Source organism: Gracilinanus agilis, chromosome 1 (assembly GCF_016433145.1).
Source record: "Gracilinanus agilis isolate LMUSP501 chromosome 1, AgileGrace, whole genome shotgun sequence".
NCBI classification, from domain to species: Eukaryota; Metazoa; Chordata; class Mammalia; order Didelphimorphia; family Didelphidae; genus Gracilinanus; species Gracilinanus agilis.
In genome coordinates this window covers 350,966,915-350,990,547 of record NC_058130.1, presented here as the reverse complement: position 1 = coordinate 350,990,547, position 23,633 = coordinate 350,966,915, and the positions used below count along the sequence as shown (strand labels likewise).

Sequence of the window (23,633 nt, the reverse complement as noted above, 5' to 3'; positions counted from 1 at the left end):
ACACCTACATTATGCTGTTGTAGCTAGTAGCCCGCAGGGACCTAGGTGACTCAGTGGATAGAGTCCTGGGCTTAGACTCAGGAAGTCCTGATTCTAATCTAGTTGTGTGACCCTGGGCAAATCACTTAACCCTATTTGCCTCAGTTTCCTCATCTGTCAATTGAGCTGGAGAAGGAAATGGCAGACCATTCCAGTATCTTTGCCAGGAGAAGCCCAAATAGAGTTATGAAGGGTCAGACATGACTGAAAAACAACAATAACATTAACATAGTAGGATTCCCCTCATCCTACTATGTACTTATATTTTTATCCTTCTCTGGTCCTAGTATCTCTAACAATGGCTGTTGCTACTCCTCCTCTTTTTTTTTAAACTAGTCATCTCTGACACAAATATGTCTGAGGTGGGTATGATTTTCACACTGCATGCATAGAAAAGGGAATAAAGGACAATGGTGCAATGGATAGAGCACTGGACCTGGCTGAAATCAGGAAGACTTGAATTCAAATCTAGCCCTAGACTCAACAGCTGAGTGACCCTGGACAAGTGACTTTAGTTTCCTCATCTGTAGAATGGAAATATTGGCACCTACCTCTTACAGCTGCTGTGAGGATAAAATGAGCTAATATTTACAAAGCCTTTTGGAAACCTTAAAATGCTCTATGTGCTAGCTTTTATATTATTATTATTATTATTATTTCTTATGTTGCTGATACATGCCTTGATTTGCATTGTTTTACTTATCCTTTGATTTTTTTATTGCGATCATTGAAAATTTTCTTTCTCTCTATCCTATCTGCTCCCCAACTCTCATTAAGAAAAAAACAAAGAAAAACAAAATCCTCATTACAAACATGTATAGTCAAGCAAAACAAATTCCCACATTAGCATGTCCAAAAACATACACGGCTCAGTCTGCGCTCTCGAGTTCCTCACTTCTCTGACTGGAGGTGTGTGTATGCTATAATTCTATTAACTCAACCTAAAAATTCATTGTCTCTTTATTCATGGCACAACACATTCTCAGCTAATGTAACTAAATAAATAATAAAACTAAAATTAGTTTTGAGTAGTAGTTAATTAGAATAGAATTACAAATTTCAGAACTAGAGAGGATCTCCAAAGGCAGCCACTCCAACCTGTACTTAGAGCAGATGCTCCCTTACGTCTTCACTGAGTTGTCCTCCAGGGAACAGTTAGATGACTCAGTAGATTGAGAGCCAGGCCTAGAGATGGGAGGTCCTGAGATCAAATCTGTCCTCAGATACTTCCTATCTGTGTGACCCTGGGTAAGTCACTTAACCTTACTACTCTTCTGCTTTGGAACCAATACACAATATTGATTTTAAGGCAGAAGGTAGAGTTTTTTAAAAATAAAAATAAAAATTTGGCCTCCAGTCTCCACTCACAGACCCCTGAGGCAACTCATTTCATTTCTGGACAACCCTTATAGTGAGCAAGTTTTTCTGAACACTAAATCTCAACCTGTCTCTCCACAACTTCCACCCATTGCTCCAAGTTATTCTCTGGGGCAAAACTAAGGAAATCTAATCCATCTTTCATATGGCAGCCCTGCAAATACCTGAAGACAGGTATAGCATCTGCTCTAAGTACCCTTTTCTTCAAAGCTAAACATTCCCAGTTCCTTCAAATAATTATTATATGGCATGGTTTTCCAGGCTCCTCATCATCCTGGTTAATTCCAGTTTCCCATCAATCAGTCAGTCAACAAGCATTTAATGAGCTGTTAACATCTGCCAGGCACACTGAACTATCTTGGGGATTAAAAAAAAAAGGAAAAATACAGTCTCTGCCCTTGAGGAGCTCTCACTTTAATGGGGGAGACAGCATACAAAAAAATTGTGCATAGAAGATACATACAGCAATGGGTAGGGTCTTGGGCAGAAGGTAAGATTTGATCTGAATCTTGAAGGAAGCCAGGAGGCAGAGATGAGAAAAAGAGAGCATTCCAGGTAGAAGGGAGTAAACTGCAAGAAGACTGAAAAGGTAGGAAGGCACCAAGCTGCCAAAGGTTTTAAATACCAATCAGAGGACTTTTTTTTTGATCCTAGAGGTGCATCACAAGAGGGCACCTGATCAATGCCCTTCCTAAAGTATGGCACTCAGAACTGAACCCAATAGCATAGATGCATTCTAAACAGGTCAGAAAACAGCAAGACTACACACAGTCTTCCCTATATTTTTCACACAAGAACACACTTCATCCTATACTTGTAAAGTTGAATTTTTGAACTTAAATATCTGACTTGATATTTGTTCCTATGAAGTCTAATCTTGTTGGTTTTGGCTCATCACTAATGCATCAAGATCCTTTTGAACCTTGATTCCCAAAATGCCAGTTACAACTCCTATCTTTAAGTCATTCACAAATTTGATAAATATTCCTTTCAAGTCACTGATAGAAATGTTGAACAGGCTAGGACCAGACAGAGGTCTGAAGCATGTCACTAGAAACCTCTTCCCAGGATTAACACACTCATCAACACTCTGAATTAGTTATTCATCCAGGGTTGTGTCTAGAACTGCATAATTTCCAGGCAAAGTATGAGGGCCTAAAATGATGGCTTTGTGAGTGGAGAGATGTGGATAAATGCAAGAGATACTAATTGATTATTGATTCTACTATGAAAGGACTTGGCAACAGACGGAATATGGAGAGTCAAAGAAATCAAGGATGACCCCAAGGTTATGAGTGACCTACATAAATAGAAATAAAGGAGAAGCTGGGTGCTCTGAAGGAGAAAGAATGAATTTTACTGCAGTCATAATGAATGTAAAGTCCCAAGGAAACAGCCTAACAAAAATGTCCAATGGGCAGTTAATGACGTGGGTCTGGAGTTCAAGGGAGCCATGAGGGTTACAGATATGGCTTTGGGAATCATGTGTATCACCATTGAAATGAGAACAGAACACATGGGAGAAAAAGAGATTACCAAGAGAAGGAGTAAAAAGATACAAGAAAAAGTCTCAAGATACAGCATTTTTTCAGGGGTTCACAAGGGACTCTAGTCTTGGGAACTGGGAGATATATGTTGATCCATCCAAGAAAACTGAGAGAAAACCACGCCATCCAAACCAAGGGAAGAGAGTGTGTTGAGAAGAGGAAAAAAGGTGAGGTGAGAACTAAATCTAAGAACCAAGGAAGGTGAGAACTAAGTCTATCTCATGAAATACTACAACTACACAATCACTAGCCATCTTTGAGAGCCCAATTTCTTAGAGTGTTGGACTCAGAAGCCAGATTATAAGGGGTTACAAAGTTAGTGAGTGAGGAAATGGAAGCAAGTTTAGACAAATTTTTCTAGGGGGTTGGCAATGAAAGGAAAAAGAAATACAGATTAATAGCTTCAGGGGAGAACAAAGTCAACTGAAGGGTTTTAAGGGTAGAGGAGAACTGAATATGTTTGAGAACAACAGGGAAGGAACTAGTAGGCAGGAAAAGCCTGAAGAGGAGATGACTCCTATGCTGAAAAGTGAAGGGCTCAAGGGAGGCTCTTGAAGAGAGAAAAGAAGAAAATATTTTTGGAATAGCCACTATTGAGGATAAGAGAGGGAGAGTCCATTCAGCAAATATTAAAAGAATCTCCTTAAAGCTTAATAATGGCTTAATAATAAAATAGTTAAATATACTATAAGCTTAATAATAATGAATAATAATAGGATTAGGTAGCACAAGTTTATAATGGCCTCAGCTGGCACCTTTGTATGACTTCATGCAGTAGCTCAAAAGGGATGCATTATTTTAGCAACCTAGGATATAATTTTATCTGTGCCTAAAAAATAAATTTTTTAAAAGCAGAAAAGGTATCTTTTAACTGTCTTATTGCCTATATTAATCTCCAATTCTCTTTTAACCACTATAACCAGTAAATACCTCCCCTCTATTTCACAGGAACTTCTAGAGTTTCATACTTGTAATCTCTTCCAACTCTTTCCATCAATATTTACCAAGCCCTTGTCCCATTCTTAACTTATCTAAAGAAATAACAGAGCCTAATATGAAAAGGTGTACTAATAGGTTGAAAGTTTACAAGATAGTTTCAGCAAATGAATAACATAATGGATAGAGAGGTAGACTTGGAGACAGGAAGGCTTGAGATCAAATCCTGCCTCAAATATTTAGAAGGAAATCACTTGATTTCTCTCAGTCTTGGTCTTTCCTTCTGTAAAAATGGAACTAAATTATAGCACTTTTCTCACAGTGTTATTATATGTGATTCTAGGCAAGTTGCTTAACCTCTCAGTTTCAGTTTCCTCATCCAAAAAGTGGGGATAATGGTAGCACTTATTTTAGTTCTTTTGTGATTCAAATGAGATAATATATGTAAAATGCTTAATTTTAAGTAATTCATTATCATCATCATCATCATCACCAACTCAGGCTGATTTCATCCTCATAGCAACTTTTTTTTTGCCTTATACCAAAAGGAAATGCTCTGAGAATGGCAATTTCATATCCTCTAGCAAGCCAGTGAGCACCTGTTTGGGGGGAGATAGGTCTTTTGTTATCCTTGGAAGCACACTACATGGGCAGCTGTCTACTCTTGGGGGGGTATCTTGATTTGGTAGAATGGCCACTGGGCTAAAATTTGGTCAGCTAGAGTCCTGCCCCATCCCTGACACAGATCTAGGACCCTGGACTGCTCTGTTTATTTCTCTCCAACTCTAATTATACATCAATAAAATGGACAGGGACAATGGGCTTTGGGCTAGATCTGTGCTTTCAATAGTATAAAGAACTTAAGAGGAAACACTCTTCCAATAAAGGTTGACACCTCTGTAACTTAGTCTTAGAGCAGAGTCTTAACCTAATGTTCACGAAACTTGCTCTGTTAATATTTGGTAGCTGAACAGGTATCCCTTCCACATTGTGGGAGCTAAGGCTATGGTGCCCCATGATCTAGAAATCTGCATAAAAATTTTTGGCCCTCCCTTCAAACCAGAGAAGAAGTTTGAATTTATTCTTTTTCTTTTATGGGCTACTCACTGTGTGTCTTTATAGTATTGAAAGATAAAAAATGTTGACATTGTACAATACTCTAAATAAATTTTATACATTTCTGAGTTTCTAAACTTTTTCTGTGTCATCTGCTGACATCTGCAGCTTCTGAAAAACTCCCCCAAAATTCCTGTTTATTTTTTCTTATTTTATTTAATTAATTAATTTAAAATATTTTTCCATGGTTACCTGATTCATGTTCTTTCCCTCCCCTCCTCCCACCCCACTCCTGGAGCCAACACGCAATTCTACTGGGTTTTACATGTGTCATGGATCAAGACCTATTTCCATATTATTGATATTTGCACTGGGGTGATCGTTTAGATCTTTTTAGATTTAGATGTAGATTTAGATCTACATCCCCAATCATATCCCCATAGACCCATGTGATCAATCAGTTGCAAAATTCCCATTTATTAAAAATAATAATAATAAAACCTTATCTTCTGTTTTAGAATCAATACTATAAATTGGTTCTAAAGCAGAAGGGTGATAAGGGCTAGGCAGGCAATGAGGACATATCTGAAGTCAAATTTGAATCAAGGACTGGGTTCCATCAGTAGATCTGGCTCTTAATCCAGTGAGCCATCTAGCTGCCCCCTCCCATTTAATTTCTTATGCCAACCTATGATATGCTGAAACCATGATAAGGAAAGCCACAATGTAGGATACCTGCATTTTAATATAATTGGTGTTCTTTGTAATCTCACTTATTTTCTGTAGTACAAACATTATGCTGAGGCAAGCTCCATAGATTTCACCAGACATCCAAAGGAATCCATGGTCCCCCAGATGCTAAGAACTCTTGGAATGGTGCCAAAGATTAGTGACATCAAACTCAAAGAGAAATGGGGCTTCTAAACAGTACCTAGCGATGCCTGTAGCCTGCATATTAACTTAGAAAACTGCTTATCAATATTGTGTTCTATTATATTTTTATTTATTTTGTTAATATTTTTAATTTACAATTATATTTTAATCTGAGTCCAGCTGCACTCTGCAGGCTCAAATTGTATGTTTGACACCTCTGTTAAATCACTGAAAGGTTGCATTTAATAGCTAACATATATATAAAGAACTTAGTAGGTTCCAGATGCTGTATTTAAGCACTTTGTGATTATTATCTCATTTGATCTTCAAAGCAATTCTTTGAGGTAGGTGCTATTATTATCTCCATTTTACAGATAAGGAAACTGAGACAATCATAGGTTAAACAACTTGCCCAGAAGCAAGTAACAGGTAGTAACTGTGTGCAGCCAAATTTGTACTCAGATCTTCCTGACTCCAGGCTCAGGGTTCTATCCCACTTCACCACCTCCCTACAGATTAATTTTGCCTACAAACACTTATTACCCAACAGCTGCCTAAGTTAGATTTTAAAATAATTATCTGTAATTGCAGTATATTATTCAAATATATAATCAAAAGTTGTTAACAACAATTGCAGATTTAAAAACAAAAAGACAAAGACAAAGGTCCTAAAATCTCAGACAGACATGGGAAGGAAATCAGAGCCAACATGTTTCATTGTTTATTTTCTGCTAATTTGTTTTTTTCTACGCCTTTCAATTCTCAGGGTTTAATGTAAGATTTTATCCCTTCCTTTATATATTTGTTTAGCTATTTGTCTTTGATCGCCAATAAGTTTTTATAATAAAAAGGGTTTTTTAATGGTAAAAAGATGCATTCATTTTAGAGGTGCTGAAAGTGATACAGTACAGATCATGAAATCCATTGACGGTATCTCTGGATCCATCTCAAACATCCCTACACCAAACAAAATGAGAATGTCCAAGCCTAAGCTGGTCCATATTCACACACATTTTTGGAGCAGTATATGGGTCAACCAACTTAGGAGTTTGACTTTAGGTTGTCACGCACATTCAACAAGCAGAGTTACCTAATTGAATAAGACATGTATAATGTGCACCATTTATCTTGGGACAGGACTAAGACCTAAAAACTATTTGGCTATAGAAAGGTGAAAATTCATGTAGTATCTTTGGAGTCTGTAATTGATTTTCAGGCTGTTAGTTTAATGAAAAAAAGGTCTGCATTCTAAAGTCTGGGAAAGAGAATTGCTATTTCATGTGATCTTGGTCTGCTAACTTTTCACTTGTCAGGAGTTAAACTGTTTTGTGACCTGAAATTTTTAACTCTTGATGTATTTTTTCTTTTAAAATGGAAGTGATGAATTTAGGCTTCAAAGCATAAAATTCTTCACCCGATCTAGCAAATTTTGGGATGGGAACAAAGAATGAGAAGTCAGACTTTTAATTAGAAGTTGGAGGGCAGGGGTTGAGTGGGAGGGAAACAGGAAGGCAAGTGAGCAAAGAGTGGGAAATTGTGCGTGTGGATTACAATTAAGTCCTTATTACATCTGAAAAAACAATGTGAGTTAGCAATGGAGTATTTAGTCCCTCATTTTATTCTGTCTTTTAGGTTTTATCAATATCTTTTGCTTTTATATCACAGTCACTCCAGATATACCCTCTCCAACTCCATGAACCTCTTGCCTAACTAAGAATAACATCTAATAAAATCAACCAATCAAAGCAATCACATCTGACCTTGTATATACAACACTACACATGGCTCCCCACTCCTTCCAAAAAAAGAAAAGAGCTACATTTCTTCTCATTTCTTCTGCCATATGGCAGAAGGGTGTAGTCAATAGAGTCCTGGGAGTAGAGCTAAGAAGACCTGAGCTTGAATCCTGCCTCAGTCATGTACATTCACCCTAGGCAAATCACTTAACATTTCTCAACTGCGGTTTCTTCATCTATAAAATGGGTATAATAGTAGTATCTACCTAACAGAGTTGTTGTAAGGGTCACATGAAGTGACACATGCAAAGGGCTTTGCAAATCTTAAAGTGCTATATCACTGTTGGCTATTATTATTATTCTCTAAGGCCAAGACCTGTCATTATAATTAAATAGCATTAGGTTTTGTTTTACTGTTCTTTTCACTTACATTATTAGAGTGTTTATGTATACTGTTTTCTTGGTTCTATTCACATCTCACAAATCAGTTCATATTAACTCTTTACATGTTTCTCTGAACTCTGCATATTTGTAATTTCTTATGGTATAACAATATTAAATTATATTTGCATACCATAATTTTTTTCAGTCATTCCACAATCATGGAGCATCCACTTTGTTTCTAAATTTTGGCAGTGCACAAAAAGTATTACTGTTCACTTTAGAAATCTACATCTCCCAGATATAATGACTCCAGTCATTTGCTGAACAAATATTTATTAAGCATTTTCCATGAATGGTCAAATTAAAAGTAGGAGAAAAAAGGATGGAAATATGAAACCCCTACTTGATGTCTTTGAAAAGTTGTTATCCAGGGAAATTGATGGTATTTAAGAACAGTGAACAGTCCTTAATGCTGTGATTTCCAAACTTTGGGCAGGGGGAAGGTTATGATATCTGATACTACTAGTTTAATTTCCTGACACTCTCCATAGCTTCTAAAAAGTATATAGTATTGGAGCAGTTGGGTGGCTCAGTGAACTGCGAGCCAGGCCTAAAGACAGGAGGTTTTAGGTTCAAATCTGACTTCAAACACAATCTAGCTGTGTGACCCTGGGCAAGTTACTTAATTCTCATTGCCTAGCCCTTACCATTCTTCTACCTTAGAACTGATACACAGTATTGATTATTGATTATAAATGGAAGGTAAGAGGTTTTGTTTTCTTTTTTAAATAGAATGGTGAGAGAGAGAGAGAGAGAGAGAGAGAGAGAGAGAGAGAGAGAGAGAGAGAGAGAGAGAAAGAGAGGTAATATATGTGTATATACATATGTATGTATTTTTTCAAATTAAAGTTAATGAAGATTTTGCTATAACCCTTGAACAAACAGACTTACAGAATCAGGGTTGAGAGTTACCATTAATGAATCAGGTTAAAAAAAGTCTCAATTCCAACTATATTTCATATAAAGCCTAATACAGTTAGCATGTTGTTTGCTCAAATGAAATACACGGAGGACCTTTGCCTTTCTCTCTCTGCCCCAGCCAAAATCTAGGCACATTTGTGAGACCCTTTCACTCTCTTCTTTCTACTTCTTTATATACTTAAAGGTCTAAGGTCAGCAGTACCCAGTAAGAGGTCTAAAAGATACTATACATGGGAAAGCAAACATCATCATACCCTTTGAAATAAATATTTTTATTGTTAGTCATATACCATGAATTCACTATCAATATAAATAACAGGAAAAGATTTATATGTTCAAAAGTTGTCACAGCAACTTGACATGCCATCACAAAAAAAAAAAAAAAAAAAAAACTGAAGACGACCTAAGTTCCAACAATAGAAGAACAGATAAATAAAATTTTAATACATTAATATAATAATATAATGCAATTAAAACCAAGGACTATGAAACTATAAAGAAATCTCTAGCATCCTTTACATATGATGAATAAAAAAATAGAACCAGAAGAATGGAGTTCATATTACAGTCAGATAAGAGGAAAAGTGAATAGGAATAATTGTGCAAAGAAAGACTCTAATGAGGACGCAGTGGGAGTGAACAAAAGCTTTAAATTCTTCAAGTTTTGAAATTCCTCCATGAAGAAAAAAATATGAATGAATGGGAATCTAGAATCCAAATCATACAAGAAATCAATAATTAGCAAAAACCATTTGGTACTGGTATAAACAAAATCATGTATTAATAAAAAGGACTAAATAAGAAAAAAGTCAGAAGCAATCCAAGACAATAAGCCAGAAAATGGTAAATCCAAGGACATAAATAACTTTTGAAAAGACTCCATTTTTGATAAGTACTTCTAAAAAATGTGGAAAGTGGTTTGGCAGAAATTAAGGTTAGACCAACTTCTAATGCCCCATACCACAAAAGGATTAAGATGAACATCTGACCTGAATTCTACAGGTCATACCATTAAAAGAAAATTTAGAAGAGAACCAGATTACGGGTCTTTCATAGATATGTCAAAAGGGAAAATTCTTAACCAAAAAAATAATTTTTAGCAATTACAAATGATGAAAGAGATTGTTTCAATTACATGAAGTAGAAAAGCTTCTACATGAACAAAATCAACATCATTTGAGGGAAAAATCAAATAATTGATAAGTGTCTAAAAACCAAGATACATAGCAAACAAATACATAAGATCAAGAACATTTCCCCAATTGATAAGGGGAGGGGGGTCAAAAGATGTGAACAGCTATTCGCAAGAATTGCAAACTATAACAATTGTAAGAAAACATTCCTCAACTCACTAAGAAGATAAATACTGCCTGAAAAAACCCTGAGATTTCATTTCTCACATGGCAAATCAGCAAAGATAGCCAAAAAAAGGTCAATAATCAGTTGTTGGAGGAGTTATTTTAAAAAGCATTACTATACTGGTAGTGTGACTATGAATAAGTACAATTATTGTGGAATTTGAAGTTAGGTTAAGAAAGTAACTAAAATATTCATACCCTTTAACCCAGAGAACCTATTGCTAGAAATATAACCCAAGAAGGTTAAATAACAGAAATAAAGATCCCATACATAGAAAAACATGAGAAGATTACTGTTCTATCAGAAATGATGACTATGAAGAATACAAGAAGACTTGCCCAGAAGACATATGAACTGATGAAAAGTCAAGAACCAGGAAAACTCAGATGTATATGTATCTCTAGTGCAGCATAGAGAAAGAACAACATATGAATTAAAATCGTAATCATGATAACCAATTCATCCACAAAGAAGAAATGAGAAAATTCTTGTTGCTCTCTTCTTTGCAGAGGTAAAGCCATGTGGATGTTGAACAATGTATATGGTGTTAGATTCAGCTGAGATGTCAGTTTTGCTGAACTACTTAACTCTCCTCTTTCTTTTTGCTTTTTTTGTTCTTTGTTATAAGAAAAATCTCCCTGGACATAGTGGAGAAAAGATATATTTGGAAACAAAGGTGATATAAAAATAAAAAGTAAAAAAATGTAAAGGAATATGTTCATTTCTATGAAATAATTTCTTAAAGTTTAGTTGATTGTATTGATGGTGTTTTTAAGGAAATGTTTAAATAAAAAAACTTTAAAGGAACTCCTGGATTACTTTCCTGGTTTTCTTTGCTAGTATATTGCCTCGAGCCACCCAAACTTCTGGGTTTCTTTTTCTTGACCTCCTAAAGTAGCTTTATTTTAGTAGTCAGCATGAATGACCTACTTCAACTTCTTACAAGCTCTATATGCTATGCTCTTAACCTACACCCTCCAGACAGTACTACTCCTTCAAGAGGACCTCTTCCCATGCTATAGTTTCCTCCAAAGCATTTACACCCTTTTGGAAAAGGCTTTTGAAAACTAAAGTCGTTTAGTTTCCCCCCTCCAAAAAATATTTGGGTAAACCAGACCTTCAGGAGTTTCCTGGGGTACCAAAAAAACAAACAAACAAATGGCTTTTTCTATTATCACTAACTGAATTTGAACATGACCACCCACTGCCACCACACACATATTTTAAAAGAGTGTAGTTCTTTCTAGGTTAACTATGGTCTTTATCAACAAACCTATTTGTCCACTGAGAGACTGCCATTTCCATGAACAGTACTGCAGGCAGTGGTGGGAGCTGTCCAGCTGAAGTGAATTTGGAAGAAGCTAAGGGAAAGGATCCCATAAAAATAAACATCAACCTGAAGGAAGCTAAATGCAGCAAATGGAGCAAACTTCTTAGAGAACCCAGGCCTTCATTGGTATCTCTGTTTACAATTCTGCTGCCTTTTCTAGGCTCATACCTCTCACCACAAACTTTGTTTTTTCCTTACTCAAACTGCTTCTAATTTAGACACTGCATTTGGCCTCCCAGGTGAGCACCCTATATTCATGACCAATTCATTGCTCAACTCAAATACTTCTTGCCCATCCCCATGTATGAGCCTCCTGGCTTAGGCCTTTTCTCACTCCCCCAACCAGGGTGTTTAAGTGATAAATATATAGCTTAAATAAATATTTCATAATTATAGCTCTAGTCTATCCCCATCCCTATTCCTAGCCAGGAGCAAAGTCAGGAAGATGGCTGTACTATCTTGTCACCACCAGTTCTTACTCATATCAACAGGACCAGCTGTCTACCATCTAGTTACACAAAAATACCCTCATCAGCTACAGAAAAATAAAGAAAACACCAATATCCAGTATGACTCCCTGTTCTTTGAAGGAACAAGTTTTGGCTATCCTTAATAGATAGAGCACCCAGTCTGGAGTCAGGAAGATCTGAGCTCAAATCTGCCTCAGACACTTACTAGCTGTGTGACTCTGAGCAAGTCACTTCATGCTGTTTGCCTCAATTTCCTCATCTGTGAAATGAGCTAAAGAAGGAAATGGCAAACTACTCCAGTATCTTTGCCACAAAAACCCTAAATGGGGTCAGTAATAGTCAGACATAACTGAAAATGACTCAACAACAGTGAGAAACTATTGTTCCTTTCTAACTGTATAACATCTCTTTAAGTTTTAAGAGTTTTAAGCTCTTAAATCTTTAAGTTCATTTCCTCAAAATCAACTAGCGTTCTGTTTCCTAATGCAAGGTTCACTGGCACAATCCCTTCTTAGATCAAATAATACAGCTTACAGAAAGCCTACAATGTTTGAAGAATCTTTGACTCTCAGAGGAAATGAGATCATCTGCATTTCTCACCAACTTGAAGAAAGGATATAATTATGTATTAGCAAAATGTTAATAACTAACTCTCCAGGAAAAAAAGTATATGCATAATACTTAAAAAAAAACCTTACCCTCTATTTGGTACCTAATACCAATCTTAGTATTGAATCTAAGACAAAAGAGTGACAAGGGCTAGGCCATTGGAGTAAACTGGCTTGCCCAGGTCACAGAGCTAGGAAGTATCTGAGGTCAGATTAGAACCAGGTCCTCCGAAATCCAGGTCTAGAGCTCTGTCCACTGTACTACCAAGCTGCCCTCACACTTTTTAAGTTTAATCTGTATTATTAACACTTTCCACATCACTTTTTTAAGTCTAGACAATCAAAAAATAAAAATAAATCAAACCCTTATTTGAAGCATTTGTCACAATGAAATTTAAAAATCAACTCTCTACCAGCATACCAACCACCTAAAAAAGAAAAAAAAAGCATTCCAGGAGCTCACGACATTAAGTAGATACTCTAACCAGTGCTTAGGAAGTCTATGGCACCTAGCCCAACCAACTTGCCTCCCCTAGAGATAAACTCTCTGGCAGAAGAAGCCATATTGCAAAGAACTCCCTATGAACCTAGCCCCTTTCTCCGTGGTCCATCAGAATCCAAGGATGCTTATAGATCTGATTGTCCCTATGTACACAATTCCCATCTGTGCATACTGGGCTATTATTTGTGGGTTCACACTGGGGTGAGAGAGACAGGAATGACAGATGACAGGACCAAAACAAGGTAGGGAGACCAAGTTTTACTGCCAAGGAGGTAACTGCTACTGAGGTGGCAGTTGCCACTCTGCAGTATCAAGACTAGGCCTATGGAAGTCAGCAAGTAAAGGCAAGGTTTATAAGAATAATAAAGGATGGGAATAAGGGATTCTACACTAACAAGCTAAGGGCAAAGCACAGGGTCAAGGGAGGGACTTATCTACACTAATCTAAGACCTAAGCCAGGCAGGGCCCAGAGAATAACAGGACTGGAGTGGGAATCCTCACAGTAGAGTCCAGAGATGTTTTCAGGATGCCAGGAACCAACTCCTCCAGAACTGATGGTCCAAAGCAGCCTGGTAGGGAGAGGAATCTGCAAGCTGTCCACCAGATCACAGGCCACTTCTCTACTCAATGCTGTTGTGCAGGATAGATGTCCTCTGCTTCCAACCTTCACCACATTCCAGGATCCCAGGGAATCAGGGTGCAACTCCACTAGCTCTGAGGTCTCCCAGGGAATCAGTTACTACTTGTCCCAACCACCATGGAGTCCTTCTCAGAGAGTGCAAGCCACTTCCTGCTTCCCCATTCCATGTGGAATTCTCCAGCCCTTCCTGCTAAGTCTCCTACATAACAACTAAATAATAATATTCCTCACAACAGTACTTTAGCACCACATGGGATCATAGATTTAGAACTGGGAGCCGTACATGGCCATCTGTGTCTAGTAAAACCCATATAAATAGGTGAGAGGGCAAACACTTCCTAAGGAGGATCATTTCATTGTTTTTGCTTAGGAGTGCCACTGACCTTCTTCATGCTTACCCACCTTGATATGGGAAATCTTCCTAAACAATTTAAGCTTTGTCTGACTCCAAGTTACTCTGATCTTGAATGCCTTCCTGTTGCTTTGATCCTATCAGTTCCTGCTCAACTTACCAGGATGGCCTGAGTACATCTAACATACTCAACACACTCATGCCTCAGGATGGGAATGGAAGAGAAATCAGCTTCTATGTATTATCAGTGTGTTACAAGTATATTCCAGCCCATGAATAAAACATGACTTCCTCCTAGGTCTTTAATGAAATTCGATCCCTCAAACCTGAGTCCCCAGTCCTTGGTATTATAGAGCTTTATATAAATACTATGAAATTCTCACTAAACATCTTCCGTGTGTCATCCAAGATGCAACTCTTCCCATAGTTTTCAGTTTGAGGCAAAAAGGGCTAGTTTTCAAGAACAAGTAGGAAGCAGCATTTTTAAAGGGTTCAATATATAACCTACTTTGATTCCATAGAAATTTGATTTTAGAGGTCAGCTAGATGGCTCAGTAAATTGAGAGTCAGGCCCAGAGATGAGAGGTCCTGGGTTCAAATCTGGCATCAGATACTTCCTAGCTGTGTGACCCTGGGCAAGTCACTTGATCCCCATTGCTTAGCCCTTCCCTCTCTTCTGTCTTGGAACCAATATGTGGTATTGATTCTAAGATAGAAGGTAAGAGTTTAAAAAAAAAAGAAGAAATTTGACTTTAGTTTTATCTAATTCCATAAAAAGGTTTTTTGGCATTTTGATTGATAATAAATTGAACACATGTTAATTTAGGCAGCACTAAAATTTTTACTACATTAATTTGACCTATTAATGAGCTGGAAAGTCTATTCAATTATTCAAGTCCTCCTTTGTTTTGGTCATTATAGTTTTAAAATTGTCCTTATATAGATTTAATGTATTCTTAAATAAGTTAAATTCCTAAAAAAGCAATCATTTCTACTATTGCCACAAAATTATCTGCTATGATTGTCATCTACTACAGGCATCCCTTCCACATTGCAGAGGTCCCATGATCTGAAAATCTCCATAATATTTTTTGGCCCTCCTTTTATAAGAGAGAAAAAGTATGAATTCTTTTCTTTCACTCTTACAAGGTGTTCACTGTATCTTATTGTAAAATTTGGGTTATGCATTTGGTCATAATCTGTTTGTCGGGAACTTTAAATAAAAATGAGTTTCTAAACTTTTTCTGTGTCATCTACTAGCCTTCCTATGTTGTCAACAGCTTCTTAAAACTCCTCCAAAATTCCTGTTTGATTTCTTATGCCAACCTGTGATATATCAAAGACACAATGGGTAAAGTCACAATGTGGAACGGGTACATGTACTTTTCAAGACACCAAAATAAAGCTATGGTCACTTATCTAATCAATATTAGTCAAAGAAAGGAAAGAGAGATCATTGCCCACGTTCCTAAGTGCTAAATGCTTGCTTACCTGAAACACCACAATGGGAGTGATCATACAGATGCCTCTGTTGAAGGGTAGACTTTTTGTAAACAACATGAGGATGGCCGTTTTCATAACTAAAGTGTTTAGAATCTTCTGTAGTGTTCCTTAAAGGCTCAATAAAATACTCTTCATCTTCTGTAGCAATTACACCATGCTAAAAGAAGGGAAAACAAAAACACAAGTCGGTTAGTTTACCAAAAACACTGAAAGTGCAAAGCCTCTTATAGGATATGTTTGTTACTTTCTTCCCATTCCAAGAAATCACAAGAAAAAAGAGAACATATATCATATGTATTCTTTTTTCTCTTCTCTTTTTATTATTTTTTGAAAGAATGCATATTCATTTTTTATATATAACATAATATAACATGTAACATAACAACATATGTATTCTTGAAATAAATCTAATGGAATCTAGTTAGAAACTCTCTACATTTAGTCTAACATCCTCTCTCCACTCCCCTCCAAATCTTCCCCATCTTTCATTATTGCTCTCATTTATAAAGGCATTCTGACCAAAACTAAAGTCTCCTTCCTCTGAGCTCTTACAATAATGATTTTTTGTACGATTCATTTGGCAGCTAATGGTATGCTACTTTGCGAATGTGTGCTATGCTGTAGCATGTAAACCCCTTCAATTCAGAGAAGATAAATGGTTTTTTTCTTTGTATTCCTTACACAGCACAGAGCTATGTTGAATTTCTTTAAACCCTATACAATTAGCCTTTCACTTCTGTCTTTTAGGATAATTAAAGTTCTTTGAAGATTGAAAGTGTTTTGCAAACCCTTAAAGCATCACATAAATGGGGTTGTTCCAATTATAATCAAAACAAGAAACATACCAGATAATAGGAACTCAAAAATATTTGTTGATTGATTTAATTTTGTTGTACAGAAACAAGAGGAGAAATGTGAATGCAGAGCAAAGTAAGAACTCATACCACCATACAAAGGAGTAATGTTTGCCATAGTATGGCATATGGAAGGCACATTCCTAGCTTCACTGATGGAGTGAGAGATGGGATGACCAAGTGAAAGGGAAATCAGAGGACTTAAGTACAAATTCTGTCTCACTAGTTGTGTGATCCTGAATAAGTCATCTGATCACTAGTCCTCAGTTTTCTCAATTATAAAATAGAGAAGTTTGACTGTTTTCTATGGCCATTATTCTAAGACACATGGCTTAGTAGTGAAGCCATAAAACATAGGTGCCTGGACTTTAGTTTTCTCAACTACAATATGAAAAGACTGGATGATGTCTAAGGTGGTGACTACTGGTTCTCAACTTAGGATAAATCTAGAGAGTTAAGGAAGATCGGCATTACTCAAGTACTTAGACTAAGGGCTACACTCGGGCAATGTGGGTAGCCACCTACAGATTTAAAGAGTTCTAAAAAGGTGCTTTTGTTCTAGGATACCTTCCTTTTGACTTTCCTTATCAAATGAAATAATATTTTTAAAGCATTTGGCATGGTACACGGCACATAGTAGGTTCTTAATAAATGTATGTTCCCTCCCTCTTCCCATTAGGGATCCTTTAGTTTAAGAATTTTGTGGTGTGAAGAGCAGATTTGCAACTTGTGATTCACAGTGAGAAAAATCCCTTCACAAATCCAGATCAGCAACTATTGTGCACCTTTTAGCATTAGAGTTGACCAGAGGCACATAGAAGAACAGTGATTTGCTGAGGGTCCTACCACAGGTATATGTGAGAGGTAGGAATTGAGCCTAGTCTTTCCTGACTCCAAGGCCAGCTTTCTATCCATGGACAGAGACCAGAATCCTATACAAGTACAGTCAGCATGATGTAGTGGACAGAATATTGGATCTGAAGTAGTGAACCTGAGCTTGCTGCTATGAGTAATTTCACTTCTCTCATCCTGAGTATCTTCACTTGTATACTGAGGGAGTTTAATTAACCTTTTTTGTGTCAGTGATCCCTTGGATGATGTGGTGAAGCCTATGGATCCATTCTTGGGATAATGTTTTTAAATGCATAAGATTACAAAGAAAAGCAATTATATTATTGTCAAAATATTTTTGTGAAAAAACAGGTTGCTATATTGCAGATTAAGAACCCTTGAAATATATTGTGTATAAGTTCCCTTGGATAAGCGTTATACCTCATACAAGTCCTCTATAATTTTGTCTTAATTACAAAAAATTTGACTGTTATTACTAAAAAAATCCATTATGACTATAATAAGATACTTTTCAGGACACTGAGAGTGTTGCTAATACTCAGATATGTATGATTTTATCAGAATTATTTCTAATGGAGGACCCAACTCAGAGCGACAAGACACGATAGAATAAGTTCATAAGAGGAAAGAGGACGAAACTGGTCCAGAGTATAAAGCATTATGAGAGAAGGGCTGGATTAAGAAGGGTACCACCATCTCAGGGGTAGCAGGAGATACCAAAAGGCAGAGTAGGCTTTGCCTGGGGAAGCACTGTCCACATTAAGTGGGAAAGGAAGCAGACAAGCAAAGAGAAATGAGATGACAGATACTTCAGGTCTGAGAAAACAGGAAATCCAGTGTATGCAAACAGTCCATAGTTTTGGAGTGTGAAGTAAACTGAGCACAGTGGCTGTCAATTACTTTGGTCCCAGGAGCAGGCATGGAACCTGATACCCAGCCAAGTGAAGAAGATGCTTCCTGCTCAGGGTCAGAATGAACATCCACATGTGACTGGGCCTGAGTCCACAAGTAGATAGATACAAGTAGATAAATCTAGGGGGCAGCTAGGTGGCTCAGTGCTTTCATAGCTAGATCTAGAGACTGGAGGTCTTAGCTTCAAATGCAACCTCGGACACTTCCTAGCTGTGTGATCCTGGGCAAGTCACTTAACCCTCGTTGCCTAGTCCTTACTGCTCTTCTGCCTCACAGCCAATATGTGGTATTGATTCTAAGACAGAAGGTAAGATTTTTTTTAAACAAGTAAATAAATCTATCTAGTGCAAAGAATAAAGAAGCCTAAAGACTGACAATACTATACATTCTTCCTTATCAAGGAATGTTCTCACCTTTTCTTGCACTGATCAAGATTTTTTTCATCACATCCACAGATTTTGTTTCTATGTTTCACTCTGTTTCCTTCCATAAAGAGTCTCATCTCCCAGATCTGATAGGGGAAAACAGGTTCCAAGTAGTGTTCCGATCTCTTTTTTTCTCTAAGTAATGTTATTTCTCATTTATCAAGGTTACTGATTCTGATCAACTTGGCTAAAGACTCAGAGGAACTTGAGCAGCTTTAAAATGGGAATTGCTTCCTGTTACCGACACAAAAGACTAGGCAAGCCATGTCCCTCCTGGACTATTTGGTAGAGATGATGAAGCCCTCAATTTCCATTTCAATTTCCCCAACAGACTGAGGTGCTGCTTCTCCATTTAAGCAATGCTCTGCCGTGTCACTGATAAGAACAGTGGCGAGCTTTATTGCTTTAAACGTCCTATTCCAGTTAGAGTAACTGAGCTGCCGGCAAATGTGGCTGATAAAGTTTACTTAGTATCAAATTTAGGAATACAAGCATGGGGGCAACTCCTGGCTCTAGAAAACTGATACTGAAACAGGTCTCCCCTACTCTCAGCACAGAGGTGATGGACTACAGGTTCACAATGAGACACAGTTTCAGACATGGTCCATATAGCAATATATCTTCCTTAAGTACATTTATGTGAGAGTCGAGGGGCAGGGTGACATGAGTGGGTAATGATAGACACAAAAAAAGTATCAATAAAACATTTTTACATGCCGATTAGGATGAAGAAATATGTTGTGCATGACTTTACATGCAATGGGTATCATATTGCATGCCTTCTCAATGGGTGGGGAAGGGGCCAGAGGGAGGGAGAAAACTTAGAACTGAAAATTTTTTTAATGAATTTTTAAAGTGCATATTAGAAAACAAAAGAAGTTTATTAAGGGAATACAGATGGAACGATTTCACCAATACCAGGTTAAATTTAATATATATGTCTTTTTTTTAAAGAACCTAGATAGGGGTAGGTGGGTGACTCAGTGGATTCAAAGCCAAGCCTAGAGACAGGAGGTTCTGGGTTCAAATTTGTCCTCAGACACTTCCTAGCTGTGTGACCTGAGCAAGTCACTTAACCCCTACTGCCTGGTCCTTACCGCTCTTCTGCCTTAGAACCAACCATTGATTCGAAGACAGAAAGTAGGGTTGTTGTTTTTTTAATAATAATAATTAATTAATAAAATAAAAAGAACCTATATATATTCCTTTTTTTGGCTTTTCTCTGTAAACTGAAATGCTCATGTTTGTTCATGATATATAATTTTCAAAGGAAATTTCTGTAAAATACAACAGTGGATACAGGTCTCTCCTAATCAGATTTACTATTTCTACCTTTTTTGTTTTAAAAGAGAGCAGCAGTTTTTACTGTATTTACATTTAACAAAATCTCAGACAATCATCATTGCACAGATCAGGGCCTGGGTGGGCAAAGCAGTCCTGGGAGGGGAAAGAGGAAATAAGGGAGAGAAGGAAAGAATACCCCAATTCCTTGGAGGGAAATGGGGATGTAAAATGTTGGGGGGGAACCAAGCTTCTGCCTCCCTGAGTTCTCATTCTCCAAAGGGAAGGGAGTAAGGGGCAAATAACCACAAGTGTCTAATAATATGGACATTGTAAGGATAAGGGAAATCAACTTCACTGATAGAAAGGGGGAAGGGGCAGCAGGCAAAAAAAGAAAGAGAAGGAAATTTTATTTCTTGTTTCATAATTATAGGCTCATCTATATTCAAGACTACTCACATGGTACACAATCCCATTAGAATCACTGTCTAGATGCATTTCAGTAAGATAACTCAATAGATGTGAGTAGGAATTCTGATCTTTATAAGACTGAACTGGTGTTTTTCTAAGAGACTCTCAGATGATCCTGGGGTCTGGCATCAGTGAAACTGGTTCTGAGACTACAATGAAAGGCTCTGGCACTCCTACAGAAATTCATGGACATCCTAAGATGCTCTGGTGGAAACCAAGCTGAGACACCAAACTGTGAAGTTCATATTAAGAGCTCTGATCCTACCCCCTCTAGCATGAGATGCTAATGAAGACTTTGGGATCAGGATGTAATACTGGCTTTGACACTGACTTGATAACCTCTGATTCCCTTCTTACTCTGAATCTATGACTCTTACTCAGTCTCTCTTCCTTCTGCAACTGAGTTACTCCAGAATCAAAATTACTTCAGTTGCCTTTCTTAAATCCCTTTGACCATGGTTAAATAGCAACTTCTCATCCTTTGAATTCCAGGGACAAAGTAAGTAATAAATTTCCTTTCTTAGAGAGACCCGTCTCAAGACCAATAGCTTTTGTTTTTTTACAACCTTTACCTTCCATCTTAGAATCAATAATATGTATTGGTTCCAAGGCAGAAGAATAGTAAGGGCTAGATAATGAGGGTTAAGTGACTTGCCCAAAGTCATACAGCCAGGAAGTGTCTGAGGCCACCTTTGAACCTAGGACCTCCCATCTCTAGGACTGGCTCTCAATCCACTGAGCCACTGAGCAATAGTTAAAACCAGTCCTGGTGGATCAAGAAAACTGACTAAAACTAGACTAACAAATTCATACAAGTGAGATTTCAAAGATCAGAGTCAATCCCTGTCCTTCTGGTAAACCAAGAAACAGAGGAAGGCTGATGGGGAGAGACAGAAAAACAGACAGAGAAATGGGCACAGAGACACACCAAAGAGAGACAAAGACAGGTCAACAGAGTCAGAAAAACACATCTAACTGGAGATGGAGGGAGGGAGAAAGGAAGGGAAGGGAGAGAGACAGAGACAGAGACAAAGACAGAGACAGAAAGAGAACACAAGACCAGGGTTCAGTGATTCCATTTTCCTTGAGATCAGTCAATATTTTATTTTTTTCTTTGTGTTACTGGTGCTTATCACATAGTAGGTGCTTACTATATCTTGTTGAATCCAACAGGACCCAGATCTCTGGAGCTCAGGGAAAGTAGAACCATATTTTCTGAGATTCAAGAAGTTGGTAAGTCTTTGAAAACATCTCAAATAAAGAGCATGTTCCAAATTCTCTGAAGTTGCTTCAGGAGGTTGAGATTTCCAGGGCTCAGGAGACCCAGGTGGCAAAGTACTCTCTCTACCTGATGCAGAGGAAGAAGCTCAGCAGACATCTAAGGTCTAAGTGACCAAGAAAGAAGAGTGTTTTCCCAAGCTAAGGCAATACAGCTAGAATTGGGGTCACAGGCTCAGGCACAGAAAGTACAGGAGATTTCCAGAAGTGAGAACAGGCCGGAGAAATTGAGTTAGAAGCAGCTGTAGTCTCTGCACATTGTCATGCCAGGTGGTGGATGCCATGTCTAAGGAGGAGGGATAGAACTGAGGAAGCATCATTCTTACTAAGTAATTACTACATGCCAAGCACTGAGCTAACTAAGAATACCAAAAAAGGCAAAAACATGAACCTCAGTCCTCAAGGAACTCACATTCTACTGGATGTGATGTAGATACTAGAAGGCAGAGTAAGAGAAGAAGAACAAACTCCATACCAACAGTCACAACCTGGGAGAACTATGCATGTTGAAGCAGCCAGGAGATCAGCAGGAGGAAGATCCCTACATCTCAGGAGTAAAGTTCTCAGAACAAATACGCTGTTCATTTATAAGCAGATGGCCCTAATATTAAGTAGTCTCCTAAAGCCCTGCCTCCTGACTCAAGGGTTCCTTCTGTGCTTTTCTTATACGTGTCCTTGCTGGCCAGAATCAGAACTACTTCTCCAGGAGAGGCTCTATCCAAGTCCATAGGGGAAGGGAGAGCATGTCCCCTGGCTAGAGCTAGGAAAAGCAGAAATGGGGAGCCAGCTAGCTCCTGAAAATCACTGTGCAGGTTTTAGGCAGCTGAGTAGCATGCTGGTTACCAGAAAGGGCAGAAAGGAGCTGGGAGGGAGAGAACGGTATTGAAGGAGGGCACATAAAATTCACTTATTTCCAAGGTGGCCTTGGGTATGACAGTGCAAATAGGTACTATGGTACGATTTACTGGACCAGAAATCTGGGAGTTTGAGTGGGTCTTTTAACATGTCACTTACCCTCTGGGTATGAACCTGGGCCAGCCAGGAAGACTTGGATTCAAATCCCAACTAACCAGATATTTGTTGTGTGACTGTGGTTACCTCCTAGACATCTCCTAGACAACTTTAAGACTCTAAATTACAAAACAGGTGCTTACGGGGAGTTTTCTCATCTGGAAGCACCTAATATCAATGAATTTACAACACCAATGAAATTACAAATTCAGTCTGGCTCTTCATCCATAAAAAAAAGCATAATACTATATCAGAGAATACTATGAGATTCAATGAGACAGTGTATGGGAAAGTACTTTTAAAAGTACTTAGAATTATGGTCTTTAAGAAGCATGAGGGAAGACCTCCAGGAATTGATGCAAAGTGAAAGGAGCAGAGCCAGAAGAACATTGTACACAGAGACTGATACAGTGTGGTAAAATAGAATGTAATGGACTTCTGTACTAGCAGCAATGCAATGACCCAGGACAATTCTGAGGGACTTATGATAAAGAACACTACCCACATTCAGAGGAAGAACTGCAGGAGAGGAAACACAGAAGAAAACTGCTTGAATACATGGGTTGATAAGGACATGATTGGGGATCGAAACTACCACACCAATGCAACTATCAACAATTTGGAAATAGGTCTTGATTAATGACACATGTTAAAACCAGTGGAAATGCATATCAGCCAGGGGAGGGGGGGAGGTCGGGGGGTGAAGGGAAAAGTAAGAGCATAAATCATGTAACCATGTTAACTTTTCTAAAATATAAATATTAATAAATGATAAAAAAAAAAAAGAAGCATAAGGGGCAGCTAAGTGGCTCATCTGCCAGATCTGGTGATGGGAGGTCCAAGGTTCAAATCTGG

The 23,633-nt window shown here is 37.8% G+C and overlaps 1 protein-coding gene across 1 annotated transcript in view; it reads right to left on the bottom strand.

Moving 5' to 3' along the window:
- The window catches only part of ADAMTS6 (ADAM metallopeptidase with thrombospondin type 1 motif 6), a 346,468-nt gene that overhangs the window by 306,936 nt on the left and 15,899 nt on the right, over positions 1–23,633 (bottom strand). Inside the window, exon 4 of the mRNA XM_044663590.1 lies at positions 15,683–15,851. Coding sequence (XP_044519525.1) covers positions 15,683–15,851 — 169 coding nt within the window. The remainder of the gene's footprint in view (positions 1–15,682; positions 15,852–23,633) is intronic.